General features: G+C 41.3%; 3 protein-coding genes across 4 annotated transcripts; 1 reads left to right on the plus strand and 2 right to left on the minus strand.

Annotated features, from left to right (window-relative positions):
- The first annotated feature begins 699 nt into the window (after positions 1-699).
- tefm (transcription elongation factor, mitochondrial) lies at positions 700-3,019 on the plus strand. The gene is made up of 5 exons (XM_026304336.1): positions 700-895; positions 970-1,451; positions 1,769-1,918; positions 2,030-2,208; positions 2,405-3,019. The coding sequence occupies exons 1-5, from the start codon at positions 853-855 to the stop codon at positions 2,661-2,663; spliced, it is 1,113 nt and encodes a 370-aa protein (XP_026160121.1). The 5' UTR covers positions 700-852; the 3' UTR covers positions 2,664-3,019.
- Positions 3,020-3,131: 112 nt separating this feature from the next.
- atad5b (ATPase family AAA domain containing 5b) lies at positions 3,132-8,806 on the minus strand. Its single transcript, XM_026304335.2, has 14 exons — positions 8,323-8,806; positions 7,958-8,248; positions 7,777-7,873; positions 7,603-7,685; positions 6,658-6,806; positions 6,059-6,227; positions 5,570-5,853; positions 5,382-5,475; positions 5,246-5,310; positions 4,935-5,133; positions 4,703-4,827; positions 3,810-4,618; positions 3,413-3,571; positions 3,132-3,268 (listed from the first exon to the last, which is right to left on the minus strand). The coding sequence occupies exons 1-14, from the start codon at positions 8,771-8,773 to the stop codon at positions 3,175-3,177; spliced, it is 3,069 nt and encodes a 1,022-aa protein (XP_026160120.1). The 5' UTR covers positions 8,774-8,806; the 3' UTR covers positions 3,132-3,174.
- A 1,487-nt stretch (positions 8,807-10,293) lies between these two features.
- On the minus strand, positions 10,294-21,037 carry suz12b (SUZ12 polycomb repressive complex 2 subunit b). Of its 2 annotated transcripts, none has more exons than XM_026303754.2 (17): positions 20,699-21,037; positions 20,308-20,452; positions 19,714-19,760; positions 19,558-19,622; positions 19,320-19,388; positions 19,112-19,161; positions 18,550-18,635; positions 18,189-18,420; positions 17,823-17,928; positions 17,641-17,746; positions 17,308-17,485; positions 16,223-16,308; positions 15,732-15,875; positions 14,143-14,300; positions 13,340-13,538; positions 12,638-12,717; positions 10,294-12,239 (listed from the first exon to the last, which is right to left on the minus strand). In XM_026303754.2, exons 1-17 carry the CDS (start codon positions 20,711-20,713, stop codon positions 11,927-11,929), a joined length of 2,079 nt encoding a protein of 692 aa, XP_026159539.1. In that variant the 5' UTR covers positions 20,714-21,037; the 3' UTR covers positions 10,294-11,926. The 2 variants fall into 2 exon arrangements, with proteins under 2 accessions (XP_026159539.1, XP_026159538.1); XM_026303753.2 differs by having other exon boundaries at positions 16,223-16,311.
- Positions 21,038-21,409: the final 372 nt, after the last annotated feature.

Raw genomic sequence — 21,409 nt, forward strand, 5'->3', positions numbered from 1 at the left:
AGATAATTATAACAAAAACAATAATTATTAATTAAGACTGTGTATATAAAATGCTAAAACATCAACATCACTCTTTTGCAAACTGCAATATTTTTTATTTATGTCTGATTAGACCTGCTCTCATTATTTTGTGTACTATTCTTGTGAGAACATTTTGGCCTTTTCTCAATTTCAAATGGTTTTTTGAGGATTAAGACTTGATTTTAGAGTTAGAATTAGGTTTAGGGTCAGGGGATGCATTATGTCCTCACATGTATAGTGAGACAGTGTGTATGCAGATTGTAATTGACACCAGAATGTCTCCTTTCAGTGTCTTCTATTATCACCTTACTATTACTAATGCATTAATACATAATAAGCATTTTAACACTATTGCTAGTGGTGATGAGGCAAGTTAGAATTTTCTTTAATTTCTATCAACACATTAAAAAACCGCTCTAAGTCACATGTTGACTTAGAGCGGTTCACCAGCTGTGAAGTAAATATGGTGAGGAGCAACTTAACCTGGTCACTTATAGTAGGTGGTACATTTAAACTGTATTAAACTGTACTGGACAGTCCAGGCGTGTTTAGTTTACTCACTAAAATAAACAACATTTTAATTATGCTTATCAATGCAGCCCAGTGACCGCTTGAATTAGCGCAGTGAACGTAAACAGCGCATCGGAACCAAAGGAAGCGGGTGTTGTGCAACACCGGCCGATTGTAAAGCGTCGGACATCGGCCGAGCTGATTGAAGCTGTTGTTAGAAAAATAATTGTTTTTATTATTATTGTTGTTAGAAAAAGAGATTTTTGCTTTCGTTATTATTGTTGTTGTTAGAAAAGAGATTGTTTGTTGTTATTAACGAGGATGTGGCTCGCCAGGCGCTTCCTGTCGTCGGTCATCCAGAGAAGTAAGTTCCTGCACTGACACCTTTAGTCCTGTACTCATTTCTCAAACGGGCCATAAACCGACCCATCTGTCCAGGTCGTGCGGGCCAGTCCGGGTTATTCCGCCGCTCTCAGCGCGGCTCCCCCCCAGACCTGGAGCTGCGGTACCTCCAGTGCACTTGCTGCTGGAGGAGCAGAGTCCCCGTGGCAGACTTCGAGACCCTGAACGCCACCCTGTCCTCCACGCCTGGACCCTGCAAAGACGACAACAGGCCTCTGGACGAGTACTACACCTCCGAGCAACGGGACGCCATCCTTCAGCTTCTCAACACCGCCACGCCGTCGGAGCTGGCGGCCGTCAAGCTCCTGAGAGGCCGCAAGTCTCTGAACATCGTGGAGTACAGGACTAAAAACGGGCCCTTTAAAAACCTGGAGAGTGTCGTCAACGTCCCGCTGCTGAAGCACAAAAGTGCTGTCACGGTCTTCAACTCCATCCTCAACCCGGTAAAGAAGGAGAGAAAAGTGAGGATACAGCTGGCCAAGTTTATCAGGCCAGAGGTCGACAGGTCCTGGCTGGAGGTGAGGTTCTGGTCCTGGTCCTGGTCCTGATCCTGGGTATGTAGATTTGATCCTGCATTAGTCTGTTAGTATTGAACAGACAGGTGGCAAATGATTTGACAGGAGCAGATGCTTCCATACACTGGATCAGACTGATGAGTGTGAAAATGATGTGGGGGCTTTATGGACCCGCCTGTTGGGTCTGTCTGAGGTGCAGGTTTAATACAAACAAAATAAACCTGATGTCTGTGATAAGAGTCAGCATTTCTCAAACTAAATGTTAACTGTAAAAAGGCTCATGCACAATAATAATAATGATCCTGTACTTGTTTATTCAGGATGCCAACTCCATTGTGTCCATAGTATGTGGGACTAATAAAATCGCCTGGGCACATGTGCACCGGGACATGACAGTCCAGGACTGGCAACAGCTGGAGTGTCCTAATTTTTTTAAGGGGACATACTTGGCTTCATGTTACTTGCATGATGTGAGTACATTTATCAGACTCCATGTTATTGAAATTTGTTGACTGACCTGCCTCACACCTTTGTTGTTGTTGATCACTGTCTATGATGATTGTGTCATTTTCTGCCAACAGGTGTCTGCAGTTGTGGCGCTCCTGCCCTCAGCAGACTTCTACATAATAGAGAAATCCTCCATCTCAGTCCAGAACACAGCTCTGTTCCCTGTCATGGCCCACATGAGGGCTGTGGAGGCCATGCTCTTTGCCCTGCTGGAGCCCCAGAACTCATCCCCCCAGTCAAATATTCCTCCCAGGTGGGAAAAAAAGGGGGACAGATGTGAAAACTCTGTTTGGGCATAAATAGCACAAATTAACTTTACAAAGGCAGTCAGTTTTGAAATGTGCTGCTTTTAATCGTTTGTCACTTTTTGTGGCAAATACATGAAGTCACATCTGAAGATCGTAAGAAGGTGAAGTATTTCATCCCTTTATTTATTTATTCTCCTGCAGAGTCCTCAACATGATGCGAACTGCTGTGGGACGTCACTTTGGACTGATGGTGGGTGAGTGTCGGACCAGCGGGGCACAGACGGTGCGACGGTTGATGACCGAGTCGGTGACGCAAAAGCTTCCCAGAATCAACTTTCCCCAAGAGCTGCTGGTTAAATACAGGAGCTGCTTCCAAATGGGCAGCAGGAGAGGAGGGGAGGAACTCTGTGACGCCCTGCTTCAGGCTGTTGCCTTTTACGAGCTGCTCAGTGAGTGTTAATGCTCTGACTGTTTAAAAAAAAAAAAAACCTCCTGTGTGGCGCTCTGTGCCATTCTGAACTTTAGGATTTTTACCAAATGTTCATCCCTGAGCAGATTTGGTGGTGGTTAATAGTACATTTGAAATATTGTGATATTGACTGTTGTTACTGTTAAAACACTATTTAAAACGGTCCTGTTTTGGGAAGCTTAGCGTGCTGTTGATTCTGTCTGCCACCTGCTTTCTGAGGATTCCCATTTAGGATCTTGTGTTAAAATTTATGCAATATGTTTTTATTTAAAAATAAAAACAGGGTTAACTAGGCAGCAGCACACTATGTGTACAGGGACAGGTGAAGGTTTTGCATCATTTAAAAAGTGTAAAAAAAGGATTTTACACAATGAAGATAATTTACAAAAATATATTTTTTCATGGTGGCACTTGCATGTGAATAAAGCATAACTTTATATCTGTATAAAATTCAGTATTCAGTAAACTGAACACTGGCTGGACCAAAGTGAGGATGTGAGAGTCAATCTTTTTCCTGATATTTCGTAGAGAAATCTTCTGCCAGAAGTTGGATAGTTGACTTGGAGAGGTCCAGGCTGCTAAGGTAGTTCAGGCACCTAACACGGGTGACAAATCATTCCAATTTTGGCTGCAAATAATGACCATTATTTTGATAAACAGAATCATATTAATAGTTAGGAGTAGCCCATAATGGTCAGCCGACCTCCTGCAGTCACAGTGAACCTTTTGTGTTGCCTCACCTGAAGGGTTTTTTATTCAGTTGCCGTGCTTTTTGAAAGCGACAGATGGAGCGGAGAGCCGGCAAGTAGTCGACAGTGACGGCTTGTCTGTTCCCCAGCAGGCTGAAGGATTTACTGCCAAGCAGTGTCTGGCTCAGCTCATACCTCTGTTGGGACACACTGGAGGAACAGGCCAGAAACATAAAAAACATGAACCTCTTTTTGTTTGCTTTCTGCGTTACAATTGGGCGTACAATACCATGGGCCTTCCAGATTAGCTGTTATTTTGAAAAAGGATGCAGGAATGAAAAATAAAGAACTGATGGTGAAACCAAATCATCTTATTTTTAACATTAAAATAACAGATGATGAAAAAGTTTAACCAGTTTTTAGGAGTTTAGATGGAGAACAGACTCACCTTGGTGCACACAGAGGTTGAAAACCAAAGCAGAGACTTTCTCTTTTGGAAGACGCAGGTAATGTCAATATGTCCACCAGCCTTCCCCACTCTTCGCCCTTGGTTTCCCGTCTGTAGTTTTGGGCCTCAATCCATGCCTCAGACACTCGCCGACAGCACCGGTGACACCCCAATCCCTCAACAGCAGCCTGAACATTCAACAACCACTCCTGGCTCCAGCTCCTGTCGTCCTCATCACTCACTTCATCTGACAGGCCGTCCTTTATCTCTGCTCCTGGCCAGACAAACGCCTGAGGTTTGCATGATCCTGAAACAAGTGGTGCTGCAGCTGGCAGTGTGGCATCAAGGTACGACATGAGGTCAAAGAAGTCAGTCAGAGCGCTGAAACAGCTGGTTGCCACCTTGGCTGCTATTTGTTCAGCCTTGTCACTTAAACCAGGGGCTGCTGAGTGAGCCTCCTTTAATGGCAATGAGATTCTTTGAGGTTTGTCTGTGGAAGGCACAGTGGTGTCTTTTGTGATACGCTTCCTCCGGCTGAGCCTGGAGATTTTAACACATTTACTGTTGATTGATGACGCCTTTGGACTAATGTTTCCATTGGTCTGCTGAATGTGAAGATCAGTGTCACAGGGGGCCAGCTCCCTCTGCAGCCCAGATCTGACCTTGTCCTGGCAGTGGACAGAGGTTCCTCTGGTCCCGATGGGTAGAAGCAGCTCCAGGTTGGAGTAGAGAAGAGGCACAGATCTTCTCCAGCTCTCAGCAAGGGGCCTGAGGAGCTTGTTCATGTCAGTTTCAGACCAGTCCTGACACTGAAGAATCAATAATAGAAAGTATTGGCAGACGAAATGCCTCACAAAGTTTACATATATGAAGATACTGTAAAAAAATCTTGCCTTTAGATGATTCAGCAGTTGGATTTGGGTCAAAGGGTAGAGACCCAGCATGTTGGCAGTGCAGCCTGTTTCACAAGGGGGAGGCTGAGAGTCTAAACTGCCTTTCCCTTCGGTATCATTTGAGTCTAGATGAACAGATTGAGGAAACTGTTGCAAACCTGCACTGATGTTGAAATGTTTTGTCATAAAATCCTTCTTTGTAAGGAGATTGGGATTTATTTAGGAAACTTACATTTTATCTGAGTAGGCTCCTTAAGCAAACCGGCGCTCTGAGAAGCCCGTCCTCTACCGCCGTGCACCCAGAGCTGTAGCTGCAGCAGGCAGTGTCTGACGTCCCCCCGGGTCAGTCTGAGGAGGCTGCTAACGTCATCACAGTCCAGTCTTACATTCTCAGCCAAACCCACCAGCTGCAGGTAGCTACAGATGCTCATCTTCAAACAGATGGAGTTAATCAAAAGGGGATTTTTGACACACAAAGTGGTCAGTGTCAAAAAGTGTAAGAAAAACATCCATGCATTTCACACCACAGGGATGCACACTTACCTCTGGCGGGGCTTTGAAAATGATTTCCTCCAAGTTGCCATTAAATCTCTCCCTGAATGAGGCATCTAAAAAGGACCGTTATTTTGTTAATTGTCTTCAAACCTATTCTACTTAATATTACAGTGTGTGCATTTACCATTGGTGGTCAGAATTACTGGTCTTTTAGTGGTTGTCATGAAAGTCTTGACAGCTGCAAGGAAACCAGCATCATCATCAAATATGACATCGACCTGTGGGAGCAGATGGTTGCAAACAGATCAACCCAGACCAAACATGGATTATGTTCAGACGCAAATCTCAGTTACAGGTTGCCACATGTTTTACCTCTTCAAACAGAATGAGTGATGTGGCTGTCTTTTTGGTCTTTTTGTTCTCTGGCATTGTTTGGTCACAGACCAGAGATGGAATGTCCAATTTCTTGCTGTCTGGTTTCTCAGATGGCGAGCAGCCACCAATGTGCAGGTGGTCCGCCCTGGCCTTCATCTTAAAGTAGTTGGTCAAAGTAACTGTGGCTGGATTTGCTTTTCCTTTGGAACCAGAGCATCCACCGTTCTGGGCTGCCCTCTTTTTTGAGCTAGATTTGAGATTTTTAGGATGCACAGTTTTTCCTGTTAAAGATAAGAATACAAATGCCTTTAAAATATGTTAGTTTGACAATGAGGCCTCCATCATTGTATAAAAATAAACCTAAACCCTATATAAACCTGACATAAGGTTTTTAAAAACTTCACTTACATATGTCTAAGAAAAAATAACAGGTCTTGTATTTTTTGCATTTGAATGAAAAGCCAGTCTTTATCATTCATCTCCTACCAGGTAAAGTCTCAGATTTAGGAGTGCAGCTGGTGGTGTAGTTATTGAAATAAGCTGGCTTCAGTGGGTCCTTCCCTGAGGTCTCCACTAGGTGAGACTGGGTAGCCTCCTTCAACTGGGCCAGAACATGACGGCCACTGCGCTGTGAGGAGCTATTCACCTCAAATACCTTTGATTGAAAAGATAAAGAAAGAGCACAATTCTCCTTTTCTAAGCTCGATTTTCAGATGCTTCTTTTATATGAAAGCAGACCTGAGCCTCGCAAAACATGTCCACACAGACATGGCAGTGAAGGAGCACCTAAATAACAAAGCTTCCCTCTCACAGGTGTTAGTTTAAGTTCAATCTACAGCAGCAGCAGCAGCTAACAGAGCAGAACAACCTGGTATCTGATTTTTATGTGGCTCAACTTGCTGATATATAACTGTTATTATATTGTGTGTATAACTGTTACCTATTGAAATCCCTTAAATCTTATTCAAATGTTTTATATTATTTAAAAATATCTTTCAAGGCAATATTTAGACAAGATGCATGTTTTCGTATTCTAGTTATGATGATATTGTTCTGGATTCATGGACCTATTCATCCATTCCAACCTTGAAGCCAAGCTCCTGAGCGCAGGCATACACTGCAGCGGTTTTCCCCACACCTGCAGGTCCTGTTATCAACGTGGTGTTACACAGCGGCTCCTCTTCGTCATCTTCCACCCCAGCTTCACCCTGGAAGTCTCCACAGTCCCATGGATCTGCGCAGGAGGACAGTCATTACTTTTCCAAACCCACCCCTTAAAAAAATAAATAAATTAAAAAATTAAAAATTCTGTAAAATCCCATTATAATAAAATCTTAGTTACTTATGGATACTATAATGGAAAAATGAGTTTAAATGATTGCTTATTCTTACTGATTAGGATTTTTTCCTCACTGTCTTCTCGATTTTTACTTGTATTCACAGGGTTTAATTTTCAGGTTAGTTCAAAGAGTTAATCAAGGAGCTGCAGCCACAATCTGGTCCTTGTATAGCTGCAAAAACTAGGACTGGATCAGTTTGCTAGCCCCAACCCAGACCCTGGTCCAACACTTTCTCCTTTGGTTTGATGAATAAAGGTTGATTGCTCAAGCTGATTTCCCCACAGGTTTGACACATGAACATGACAAGACAGATCAGTAGATAAAACAATAAAAATAAGTTGAAGAAAATATTTAAGGTACAATAATGATTTGGCAAAGTGAGCTCATCATAGTTTGACTCAGAGCCCTGATCCCGTGTGGTCCTAAATCTAGTCCCCTCTAGTCCTAAACCAAGCCCCACCTCAGCAATAATCTGGTCTACTCTAGATTTAGTTTCTGGCCCCTCCTAGTTCTAATCTCAGCCTCAAAAGGGTCAAAGGTTAAAATCACCATCTTTACATTAAAAACTGCACCACCCCCCCCCCCCCCCCCCCCCCCAAAAAAAAACAAGCAGGGTGGCCACAGTTTAGTGAAAGTCATGTATTAAAGTTTTCATTGAGTGGAGTTGCAAGAGCAAATACCAGGACGTACCTTTGCTGTTTTCCTTTGTTCTCCTTTCTTCCATTTTTCTCTTCTCGTCAGAGTCAGCTTTTAGTTTCCATTTCTTTAACCAACTGAATTCCAGCAAAGCAAATGAAAAGCTTATACTCACACTAATATAATAATGTCAGTGAAAGTATTTGGGAGCATATACACAAAACTCACCTGTGCAATTTATTTACAGAGGCAGAGTTGCCAATGACCTCACTTGACTGCTGAGGACTGTACTTGTCGGTCCAGAGAACACCCTCCACACAGGATTCTGCACAAAAGGAAGAAAAGTGTTTTTTTCCTGATGTGAAAACATAAAGCCCCACCAGCTGCTGTTTGACGAGGTGTACTGTACCTCTGTGTGTAGTGTCACCTGTTACAGGTGACTGGCTGTCAGAGGTCGGCTCACAGTTGTTCACCGGACCTGCCAGGCTCCCACTTTGCTTCCTCAGTCTGTAAGTGCGACTCAGCCTTGTGCTCCTCTTCACAGAGACACTTCCCTGGACTTCCTGTGTCGGCACGTGACCAGCAGCAGCCTCTGCAGCGACGATACACCTGTGACGCTTGGTCACCCGCTCACAGCTCAGGTCCCCTGCTCGTTTCCTCTTCTCTTTCAGGTGGTTCGTCGGACAGGGGGGATCATGTGCTTTGAAAAGGAGAGATCGGTTTTAAATGAATGGAATGAACACACAGTCACACTGATAAGCTGCTCAGACTCACCTGTGGGTTCGAAACATGGGCTTTTATTGGCCTTCTTCTGCAATGTGTCGAACACCGTTTGGACTGGAAATGCTGGATTTGATGTTTGGATTTCGTCCAGACAGATGTGCAGAGCTGAGGGTCCTCTACAAGTGGACTGGAGAGGCTCCTCTGTCTTTGCCAGGTGACATACAGCTGATGTTGATAACTGGTTCTCACTTTTCACCCTTTGCAAATCATTGCATTGAGGAGGGAGTACTGATGTTTGCTTCCTCTCTGCAGGGTGATCCCTCTTACCATCACTCATCCATTTACTCCTGCCCTGCTGAGTTGTACATGTAAAAACAGGTGCAATGTTGATGTGTTTCGCCGCAGAAGCAGCATCAGGGATGTTTTGTGCAGCCGGGGACGTTTGCAGCTTCTCATTTGATGGGTCTCTACAGTTTCTGCTCCGCTTGACTTTGTTCCGCATCGTGAAGTATCCACGTTGAAAAACCTCAATATGTGCGACTTTAACAAAAAACGTGGATTCTTGCTAAACTACCGACAACGATAAATATCAACGCTATGAATAAAAACACACAAACATTTTAACGTCGCGGCGGAAACATCGCAAACGGAAGTGATGACGTATAAACCGAAGATCGTATATATGAAGACAAACTACAGAGAGGCCTATCTGAGGCGATAATTATATATTTGGTAACATTTCTGATAAGTGTATTTATTTTTAAGCACAAATTCTCTCGGGCCAACTTCACTGATAATATTTGCTCTGTTCCTGTTTTTCTATAATAGAAAATTCAAAATGTCTGGTTTGACATTTGAGGATATTTAAATATCAGGCAATAATAATGGAAACTTTCACATTAAAAGCTTGCATCACTTAATAATAAAATAATTAAAAAATATCACCTTACCTGTTTTTATGTGAAATATTATAGGACTTATTTTCTTCTATATTTCCTGGCTGTAAATGTTACTGTCAGATTAAAATGCAACATTCTTCCACAATATCTCAAGTACACTTATTTATTGAAAGAGTACATGAAGATGACTGACAGGGGGTTTGCAGACTGTTATAAAACAGTCAGTCACTGCATATGAGCAGTAGTGGCAAACAGAAGAACCACCAGAGGGAAGTGTTGGACAGGATCCTGAAGGTCTACACGGCAGCCTTGTGTTTCTTGCTATGTCTCCTAAATGGCACATTGCTGTTGTGATGACTTACAAAAGAAAGTTCATCTGTGTGGGTCAAAAATGGTGAACATGACTGGTGGTGCTGCACATCCACCCATGGTCTCTACCTGAGCAGAAAGACACTAAGGAGCAATCAGATCCAGCTTAGACTAAGATAATGTGCTTTCACATGTTAAAGAACCTGGAGCATGCCACAAAAGCAGACTTATCACTAAGTGTTCACCACCTTACATTACCTCTGCAAGTGATTTCCATTCTTGTTCATTATAAACAAACTGGAAATATGGAGCAGACCTTGGACCTGCTCATGGGCCAGATGGCTTTGGCCGGCCAAGACAGGCAGACCATCAGAACTTCTTCCAATTTACTGCTCCCATATTGAAAATATAGAAGACAGCAGAGGTGTGTTTCCTCATGAAGGGGGACAACTGTGCTGAAGGTTTTTGGTGCCAACTTTGTCCAAGAGTCTTTCCCTAAAAAAATATTTACAGCCTAACAAACAAGGACGACTAGAAAATGGAAGGCAAATAACTGCAAAAACTAGAGATGCTGATTGCAGAACCAACTGTGGAGAGAAAAAATACAGGAGCTTACTCATCAGTCAGGTGTTTGAAATCAATAAAATGACATACAGTTCTAAGAGACAGGAGCACATGGAGCATGTGAGAATCTGCAACACATTTTTCTGAAGACTCCATTAAAACTTCAACGTACGGTGGCAAAAAGAAACATCTACCAAGGGCTTGGCAGTCGATTCGTCAGAAAAGGGCACAGAAAAAACAAATATTTCAGTCCACGTGTGAAATAACATTTTGTTTCATATAATTTATAAACATAATTCTTAGCCTTAACAAAATATTAAAACCAAGTTATTATACAACCAGTTATAATGGAGAGTGTAATAATTGCTTCTGTCCAAAATTGGGCATGAATAAGGTCAAATGTAATTTATTCCTTTAAATATAAAAACCCCCTCAGCCAGAATGCACAGTCCAGAATTTCTAACAATAACAGTGTCGATTTTTCTCTTATTCCAAATGAATACCAAAAACCTTTGTGAGTAATGGAGGGAGGTAAAATACATATAGTTAATTTGGTTGCCCCCAAGGGAAGGCTAATGAAATAATGAATTGTGATTATCACCTATTTATGTGCACACTACAAAACACATCTACTACTTTGTAAAAACATGTTATGAAATGGACAAAAAGACACTTAAACAAAAACATACAGAACCAAGAGACTGATGAAAATGCTCCGCTTTGGCATAAACTGCACCAGACGACTTATTTGGACCTGAAAACCAACCCTCCAATAAACAGCACATGGCACTGCAATCTGCTAATTACTGGAGTCACAATGGAGCAGTTTAACATGTGATGGGATTACATGTACACACATTTCTGTCAATCAGCTACTGACACTCAGAACCATGTTAAGAAACATTTTAATATGTTTGGTGCTATGTACTCTACACCATACACGGGGTGACGTGCTGCTGGTTGTTTCAATAAAGGATATGAACAAGAAAATAAGTCAGAAAAAGTTGATTTCCCTGGCTTGTCATAAACTATTATCAACACAGGTCAAAAGACTTATGAATGATGAAATATGAGTTTTAGCCTGGACCCATAATCTAAATTTATTTATGTCGTCCAGGACCCATGATTACACTATAGTAGCAACACTACTATCACGGCAACCAGTAAAACCCACAATCCATCTGAGGGTCCTAATATAAGCTTTACAAACGTTATATACTATAGCCACCAATGCCACGTGTAGATGTTTACCATGATGGCCTCTGTCTGAACCTTCATAATTGAATGTTGTTCACCACAATGAAATGGAACTCACTAACATTTCACCACTGATGAAAGTGGAAAAGCTGCAATAAACATTTGGTGCAGCATAAATTTAAAAGGAAAAACAAAAAGACAATTTCAAGGTCAGTTTTCTAAATACAAACACCAAGTGCTAAAATAATTCAACAAGGTTATTGTATATGTGTACAAATAATCAGAGGTGAAGGTTGAAACTGTAGTCTTGATACAGTTGTATACAACGAGGACATACCAAAGACATGTCATGCCACATCTTAAGATTCTCAGTTTGTTCACTCTCACCCAAACACAGATACTTCAGTGCCTCCTACAAAATGCATATAAAGTAGGTTCAACTCAAATCATCCAGTCCTCAAACTCCTGGTTCATGTAACTGTGGGTGATTCACTTTTATATTGTTCATATTTGGTTCAGTTCTCAAACTCCAAAAACTTGTTTATCTTGTACACTGGTCTGATGACTTCTCCCACCAATCTAAGCACCAAAGGGTTGGTAATGTCGACTGAAGAAGGAAAAAAAAAAAAACAAACATAATAAAAGGAAACCCAATACGACAATCATCGTTCGTTCACCAGCCTGCATCAGTCTGTTAACGCGCTTTTTGTCCTCTTGCCCTGTTTTCCCCCACTTAAGGTGACGGCGATGCCGTTGCAGGCGCCTGTTAAAACCAGGTTCTGGTCCTGTGGCTCCTCCTCTGTGTCTGGCAGTTCTTCTTGAATCTGTCGCAGATGGGCCATAGCACGGTCGATGGTGGCTGTGCCCACCAAGTTGAAGTCGTGCATGCTGACTAGATGCAGGAGGAAGTTGCGGCAGAGGTTGCGGCGGATGATGTGAGCACCACGGTTCTCCACGAAAAGCATGATGGCCTGACTCATCTGGTTGTCTGCTATGAAACTACAGAAAAAAAAAAAAAAAGACATGGTTTGGACAAGGGTAGCTGTAAGAACAAGTAGAACTACTACTTTGGCTTTGACTGATGCCACCCATAACCAGGTCAACTGTACACAAAGACAGTAGCTTTCATAGAATGTGCAAAAGTCAAATATTTAACATGCTGGAAAAAAAAAAAAAAAAAGGAGACAGAAACTAATGAGAAATCAATCTAATACAACTAAATGAGTAGGATTAACGCTACCATAGACAAACCATACATGTGAGATTAGCAGGTCATTTCTAAGTGAGGCAAGTCAAAACAGCAGAATAAAATGAATAAAACCACATAAAATTGCTCCAACGTCAGCTATACTAGGACTTCCCAGCAGCATCTGTCAGCACTGTCGCACTGAACGTACCCATGCTTCATAACATGCAGGTTCCACAGCTTCATCACCTCCTTCTCTCCCTCATTGACATCGGTGAACTCATCCAGTTGCTGCAAAAAAACAAAAAATTCTGTGTGATGTGAACACATTGCTGTTAAATTCTGAGATAGAGTATAATGTAGGTTATGTTTCACACCTTTACTGTTATATGTGCATTAAAGTTTCCACAGATAAAAGGAGTAATATCCTGACACTGAAACTCAACAGTGACACAGATGTTTTTTTACTGCAGGAATTGTCAGCCGATTAAGCAAATTGATACCGATGTGATACAAATGTGTACTGGTGTAACAGCAAGCTGAAGAACTTTCAGTGTTGGCAATAATTTATGCTCTTAGCACCTTTAAGTTATTTATGGAGCGCAGGGCCGACCCAAATGCTTTGACTCTCTGTTGCTATGGTAACCCAACACCAAAACAGTATCTCAAAGTTGCACTTTTATGTTTTTCCTCTCCTTTGAAAATTGTCTCCGGACACTGAAATCTGTACATGATTGGTTTGATTCTGTCTGATTGTGTTTGTTTGTAAATGTAAAAACCCAACCACGATGAGATTCTGATTTGCCTCTATACATAGGAATAACAGAATAAATTTGCTCTCTGGTAAGTGGTCTGACATTTTAATTCAACAGATGTATGACAAAAAAAAAAACAAAGACTAATGGCTTCTCACAGTGGCAGTCTTCTCTCTGAGCCACTCTGGATCTCTCTCATCCTCGCTGTCTACGTCCATCTCCTGGGGCCGCAGCGGCATGCAGCTGTCACTGTGGAAGTAGAGGCGGTTGTGCCCGCTGATGTAGGTTCTTTGCTGCTCCAACTCTCCATCTTCAGACTCCAGGAACTCTGACAAGCTTGGTTTGGTCCTCTTGGGTCTAGTGTGAGAGGAGGAGAAAACAAATCTTGCATATTGAATTCTCAAAATGTATCATGTTTCTTAGACTTCACGTAAACAGATACTTATATAATCTACTGACATCTCCATTGTTTTTATTTATATTCTTACATGCATCACATTTGCAGGGATTGTACATCCAACGTATGTCTTCATTCCAGCCATCAAATGTGTGAGACTGGGAAGCTTATTGCTATTTTCTGATCTGCAACTTCGACTTCGAGCCCACCATAGATGGCAAACTTCAACTAAATGAGGATACAGCTTTGAGAGTACCGTTTTTGGAATCAGCCTGGACTGTAGCGTGATTTGTCAACGCAGCTCTTGGCAATATGATGTTGCAATGTGTTGCAGCAAATAAGTTCAACTAGATCCAAATTCTTTGCCACACAAGGTTTTTCACACCTTTTAAACTCAGACTGAACTAGTGTTTATGCATCAAGTCTAACTAAGCACTCAGGAACACTTCCTTGAAGTGATTTCAACTGATTACCAATTTATCACAAGGCTTGACTAAGTGAAAGTCTGCGTAAAAAGTTTATTTAAAATAATTACAATGTGAGACATGCGTCGACAATGAATACCTGCAAACCAGTATGTGAGTGACAGCAGTCCTCTTGACGGGGCCGTTGCGGCTGAAAGCAAAGCCTGGTTGGCTGTGGATGTCCTGAGGGTTGCCTACATACGAGCCATCGTAGCACTCATTGATAGACACGTCTATCCTTGCTCCTTTGGGGTGAGGCTGCAGATATTAAAAACAATAATAAATTAATGAAAATCAAACAGGATGTTAGGAAATTATTAGCCTATGGTGATTTGCCTTGCCACTCATCAAAATAAAAACAACACACTTATTTCAAAGTGTATCTTGTATTGGTGAGGACATTTCTTACAGACATCACATCAGAGGTCAGAGCCGATTAATCGGCCGATTTTTTGCACAATTTAATTAATCGGCATTTCAGCTATTGATGGCCGTTGAAAACCTTTCGTTTCCAACATGTAATTACATTGTAGCGTATTAGAATTGATGTTGACCGTCATGTGTGCAACAAATGTGAAAGTAGAAATGTGCTAAAACGCGCAGGATAACGTTCCTCAATAAGTGTGTGTGTCCGACACACGCAACACGGGCACGATGCTCCCACCAAAAAATACTTTTAATGAGGAGAGTTAATGTGCACGTTTTAGCCTGAAGTTTGGTCTGAACTGCGCGTTTCTACCTTCACATGCAAATTACTTGTTGCACATATTTGTTTACGCATATTCTTAGACTATGGCCCTTTGAATTATAGCAGGGTCTGTCAACAAACATAAGGATCATGACAGGTACCCTGCAATACATCAATCCTGTTTTTTTCCAAAACATATTAGGATTGTGATGTGCATCGAATAATGTAATTTTAGAAAAAGTGAGTTTAAAATAAATCTTGTATTTTTTTTTTTTTAAATTATAGTCTGATGGCTGAAAAGAAATTTAACCCAGTATGCAATATCTGCCAGAAGTTGCTGAGCATGGGAGCAGAAAAAGCAAGGACAAAAAAATACTACAAACATAACAATAATATACTTTTCATTCATGGGCACTTTTATACCTTGTGAGATGAAGGGGAAAATTAAAATCGGCCATAAATAAATAAATAAATAAATAGGCATCATATATCGGCTGCCTTGATTTCTAAATATCGGCATCGGTAAGAGAAAACCCATATCGGTCGACCACTACATCATATACTACAGTTTACTACAAAAGCTCACTTTCCACTGTGCCATTAAACTGTTGTGTCAGCAGTAAGAAGTTGTGCACACAGCATTTGCTCGTGAACACACCAGTAAACTGACCATTACATAGTCAGAGGCAATGCCATTTTATAACATCTGTAAAGCACAGACACTACTCTACATTACTCATGTCAGCGTGCCCCCCAAACATGAATAGAAACGACTGCAAAAACAAATTGTCTTTAAAATAACTTACAACCTGACAATTCCCTGGTAAAAGTCCTGCTCCAGTCCAGACTGGAGTTATCCAATACTGAGCATCTTTCAATATGCATGTACAATTCAAAGTAATATACATTTTTCTTAAATACAGCTGCTATACAGCATCTCTGGTTCGGATACATTTCTAAACTTCATAAATGCTAGCCCCACCACACCCCCCGACCCTTACCACATAGTTGAAGATGAAGCGGGAGTGGGAGAGTTTAAGGTGTTTGAGAAGGCTGTAGAGTTTGCTGCAGTTCAGAGTACACCAGGGACAGTGAAGATCATCTCTTGCCTCTGTCTGTTGTCGTGTATTGTTGTTGTACAGGAACTGAGCAAGAACAGATCACATTAGTCAGTACAGTGTACAGCAGAATAGGTCAACCTAGAGATGTCAATAGGTGATCCTAATAGTTACTGTCACATTCTGGTACCCAAAGAATGCAGAACTTTACACAATCAAAGCAATTCATAACTTAGACCAAATATGAACATTTTACTATAAAAAGAGTGAAGCCTAATATATGGTTTCAAAACGTGACAGTAATTCCAATCATTTTAATAATTAAAAAAAAAAACATAGCACAACCACATTTTGCTTTTCAGCCACCTCACCAAAGGAATCTTTGAAATCAGTGTGCCAGACCCAGGTGTATTCCTTACTGTTACGTGGTGTACCTGATAAAATATACGTAGCTTCTGCCGCGGCTCACATGGGACCTGCTCTTTCCTCGTCTGAATGTCTGTGCTGACTGACTCTTTCACTGCTGACGGGAACAGATGGAGAAGTTAATTCTTGGAGAACCACCAAATTTCAAATGTGTTTGAGAAACTGTAGAGAGCAGTATTTTCCCCAGCAACATCAAGATAAAAAAATAAATAAAATCAGCACACAAATGTTGAAGTCCCTTTCAGACATGGAATCTGTCATTAAAATTCACTGTAGGGCTCTGTGATGTAAAAACAGGATATATTTAAGTTGTAATGTCACAGATTGGATCAGAGACAGGTTAAAAATGTATTTTACAGTTGAATCTCTATGGCATAATTAATGACCACTGCACATCGTGAGATCGGGACAAAGGCTCGACCCTCTACGAGCCTGTCTAAATAACCCTGTTGACATTCCGCACAATTTTTTATACATATATTAGATGCAACATGTAAAGATTCTACTGCATATTTCGAACATCCCAGACAGACTTAACAACAAGCTGTTTGGTAGTAACTCATGTATATATATTTGTGTACAAGCATTTTTCTCTGGATATTCATACGCAGTTGATAAAATAAAGACAGCTAGCAAGGTTGGGACTTCTACAGAAAAGTGAATCAGGGCCTTTCAGCTATTACACACATGGAAATACAAACTGTGCACAATAAAAAGTGAAGCGCATGTCTGAAAGGGACTCAGTACATTTTGCCAAATTAAGTCACAAATAGAACATCCCACACAAATCACAGTGGGTGAAAACTCCAAAAGCATGACTGATTCAGCTTCACTCAGAATCTGGCATGATCTCTGTTCTTTGTCCAGGGTTCACTGTGACCAAGTTTACAGCACTTTTAATAAAGCAGATTTTTTTTTCTTAACTGTAAAGTGTCCCCTCCCATCTTAACATTATAGATGCTTTCTGTCTCCTGCTCTTACATAAAATACAAGAATGTATTGAATATTTCTGCAGAAACTGATAGTCTCACACAACTTCTTAAATCAAACCATGTTTTAAAAGAAACTACCCTGTGGTGTTTTCTTTACTTACTCATGACGGCAGCTCGGTGGTTGCTCGTCCTGGTCTCCATGGGGCTGGAGCTGTCCGAGTTGCGGGTAGAAAGGGGTTTGGCCACAGGGGCAATGGACTTTCCACTGACATCACCTGTCCAACGCAGTGTGAACTGCAATGTGGGTCCCTGAGAAAACGTCTCAAACGGTGGCAGTCTCTGTGGGAGTCATACCGAGTAAGTCGGTGATGTGGTGGCAAGAAGAGGAGAGCATGACCATGTAAAAGTAAACTACAAAATGACTTTAATGTCATAGGTTCTCATAAGTCAAATGTGACACAGTGGTTGCAGACGCATGCACAAAGTGATTCTACCTTTCCATCAAGAATAGTCTCCCAAGTGGCTCGCTTCTTGCTCACAGGGCTGTCCTCCATCCCTTGCATTGACACCTCATACTCCCCATCCAGCAGCTGCAGTCGCCTGCAGAAAACAAACAAGAGCCCATGACTTTGGGGTATAGCAAAAAAGAAAGTTCAAGTTCAATCACAAACCTTACCTATTCTTATCAAAGACCATCATCTGTGCAACATATGTCTCTGTGTTGTCACCCTCCGCTCTATGGGATGAACTTCTCTTCTTTCTACTGGGAGTATCTGTTACATCTTTGGATAAAGAATAAAGTGAAAACAGAATAAGAAAGATAGCATTCAACCAGCAAACATCTTAGTTACATTCAGTGTTTGTTTCAGATAATGTGCCCAGAGAAACACTGGCTCTTTGCAGCGAGCAGGTTACCCTGGGCCCATTTTCAGTCATCATAGTCTCCCTTCATAAGTCACTTTTAATACTAGAATCAGTCATGACAATATAAACTGTACTTCATCAAGACCAGAATAGAAAATCTTTGATGTGAAATTCCTACCAATGTTCTCATTGGGCTCTCCATTGACCAGACCATTTGTATCCCTCCTCCCTGTGCGTGACACCCTGAACAGGAGTGAATAGGACTTCACCATGTGGCTGTTGCTGGGCTCAAATTCATTGCTGGAGACCAGTAAAGAAGGGTAGGAGCCAGGCTTGGTTTGGTTACTGTCAGGATTCAAAGGCACCTGCTTTTTACCTGTAGGCACTTGCTTTATTGGGCAGCTGACATCCTAAAAATAAATTCATGAATTAAATAACCTAATTAAAATGAACAGAATATACAAGTTACCAGAAAGTAAAAGGAGATTAAATTATTTTCTGCCAGATGGAGATGCAGGCTTTATAATAATTTACTTTACCTTGCGTTTTTTATGGCAGACTTTGACAAGTAGCACCTCTAAGGACACAGAATTTTGTTCATTTTCTGAATTCTGAGATGGCTTTTCTGTATGGAAACAAAAAGAGCTACATGTCAGTCTACAACAGTCCTGTGTTACCTCCTCCTTCATTAGGGTGATCATGGTTCAAATGTACAATTACTTTGAAGGATGTAACTTGTGCTGGTGTTGAACTGTACTGGTACTTATTCTAGCCTCACGTGTATAAATGTGGTGGACAAATTCACAGAATCACCTGCTAGTATAACACAAAAAAAATTCAACAGCACTATAAAGTACATCTTCCAAAGGCAACACACAATTAGACAACACTTCTCTAAAATCACTATAACCAAAAACTGACAATTAAAGCAGATTTAAAACTTTAGAAGGCATTAGTGTTAGCTTGGAGTACCTAATAAACTGGCAAAAGAGTGCAAAAATAATGTCCTTTACTCAGCCAATTTTCTATGTACATGTGAGTGTTTTAAACAACTTCACTAAATGCAACTACTTGATAAAGCTGTTGGTAAAGTCTCCTTACCATCCTTATGGAAGAACCCAGTGAAAGTTAACTGTAGATGTGAAGACATGCTGAAGATCCAAAAGAAAAATGCAACGGTGAATATGAGTCATAGTGAGAGTTACAACTGTCAATATGAACGGCTGAATGCACAAAACTCTACAAACAAATTTCATGTAAAACTATTGAGCAATAATAAGGCACATAAAATCTTGCAGAGCGTTGTTACCTTGGAGAATCCTGCTCTCCCTTCATCTTCTCCACCATCTGCAACATATCATCCACCTTGAATGTTTTCCTGGGAGGAAGGATTCAAGGTCAGACAGGTGATTTTTAAAACTAATTAATGAACACAAATAGTACTTTAGATATGAATCATCATTTACACATTAGTCGGTGCACATTTGAATGCCATATAAGGAACCCTGTGCAGATATGATGAATGAAAAGGAAATAAGACTTTTCACCTTTTGGCATTTGTTCGATTATTTCTGTGAGACATGAAGGTGAGCGTCCTGTGCAAAAAAATGGGCTGAAAAGGGGAGAAAAAAGAATGAATTAATTACTCAATCTGAAAACGCAGGCTGATCGGTAAAAATTACTCAAAGAAGAATTTCACTTACTGCAATTAAGTTCCTTGTGCGGAGAAATCTGTATATCTGAGTAGGTTCTGGAAATAATATTTAGTTTAGCCATGATGACACATTTGGATAACTTTACAGTTAAGTTACACTACAAATCTTTCTCAAATCTGTAAAAATGAACTTTGACTTAAAAAAAACAAAAAAAAACAACTGTTTTTACAGAGTGCAGCTGTTTTGCTTTATGAGACTGGCCCTCCATCATTATACTGTCATTACAGTTCTCTGCCTCCACCTCTGAAATATTAAACCAAAATATTATTAACACATACCAAAACACTAGGATGTTAACAGGTGGTGGCACAACATTAACCACAGAAAATATAAGCACATTAAAATCTATATCTATTCGTGTTTTTATTGATTCCACTGTAATAACCAACCTAAATGCAGTTATCATCGCATCTACCTAGTTATGACAGCCATTATCTAAGATCAGGGGGGCCTCTCAGCGAAAACCAGATCCTAACAACAAAACAATTGACAAGCAGATGGCTAAGGCTTATAGAGTGCATGAAGTTGTTCTTGTCCTATTAACAGATCATAATAAAGAGGTGCAGCGGAGTGAAACCTCACTTTCAAAGGCCTGTAGGAACAACTCATGGTCGGCCTGAATCTGCTCCATCTTCGGCTTCTTCATAGAGTTCATCACGGCGGAGGAGGCAGGGTACAGAGCGCCGTTAGCTTTGCAGCTCGCCCCGCTCATAATATGACCTGAGTTCTACGAGACAAAGGCACATGTTTAGTCGAAAAGCTGCCACAGAACAAACCGGGCCAGGCACAAGAAGTTAGCTTAGCCAGTAGGCGTTAGCAGCCGAGCTAGCTAGCTCAGCTAAAAGCACAGTGCTAACACGTTAGCTTTCTTGGCAGTTCAACACACCATCCATTCGTTTGTTGTTACTACTGTTCCCACACGCCCTTAAAAACAACATGTTTGAGATACTGGGTCTACATAAAGGCAACCCACCCTGGCTGATGGCATTAACTCGTTAGCTTCGCTGCCCCAGCACCAGCCCGGCAGACTCACAGCTCAGACCCATGAAGACGAAGAGGAGGCGGCGAAACGCTGGCTAGTTAGCTAGCACTGCTAGCATGGTTACCTAAAAAAACAAACCCCCGAACGCCACAGGTTCCCCCCGCATTCGACTGTCATAAATACCGTCGGATTTCAGAGGCGGTTTGAGGATTTTGGACCAAATTACTGAGTATCCGACTATAAATTATTGTCGCTGAGGAGTCCTTCAATTTGTACTGAACAACAGAGCAGCAGGCTGTCGTCAGCCAATGGTCGACGGGATCATACCATCCTGCGCTGTGATTGGCTGGTGACCCCCGGAGATGACGTACAACCCGCTCTCGCTTTCTGCGATTTTGCGGGAAATCGAGTCTATCAGCATCGATAACAGAACGAGCCTGCTGCCGATAATTTCTCACTATTATGGGTCTATGGTGGTCGATAACTGGACGAGTCTGCTCTAAACACACTGCATTTAATTTTACGTTGTTATCGATCGTATTCATGTGATAAAAAAACCGCAGGAAGCACATGTCTGCAATAAATCAATATGCAAAGGCTGAAGGTTTTCCCCTTTGCTGCAAACACTAGTCTGACACTGCATAAACAGGCAACACCTACATAGTAAAAAACTAGATAGAAAGACATAATAATGAAGAACAT

This window comes from Mastacembelus armatus, chromosome 1, assembly GCF_900324485.2.
Source record: "Mastacembelus armatus chromosome 1, fMasArm1.2, whole genome shotgun sequence".
Taxonomy (NCBI): domain Eukaryota; kingdom Metazoa; phylum Chordata; class Actinopteri; order Synbranchiformes; family Mastacembelidae; genus Mastacembelus; species Mastacembelus armatus.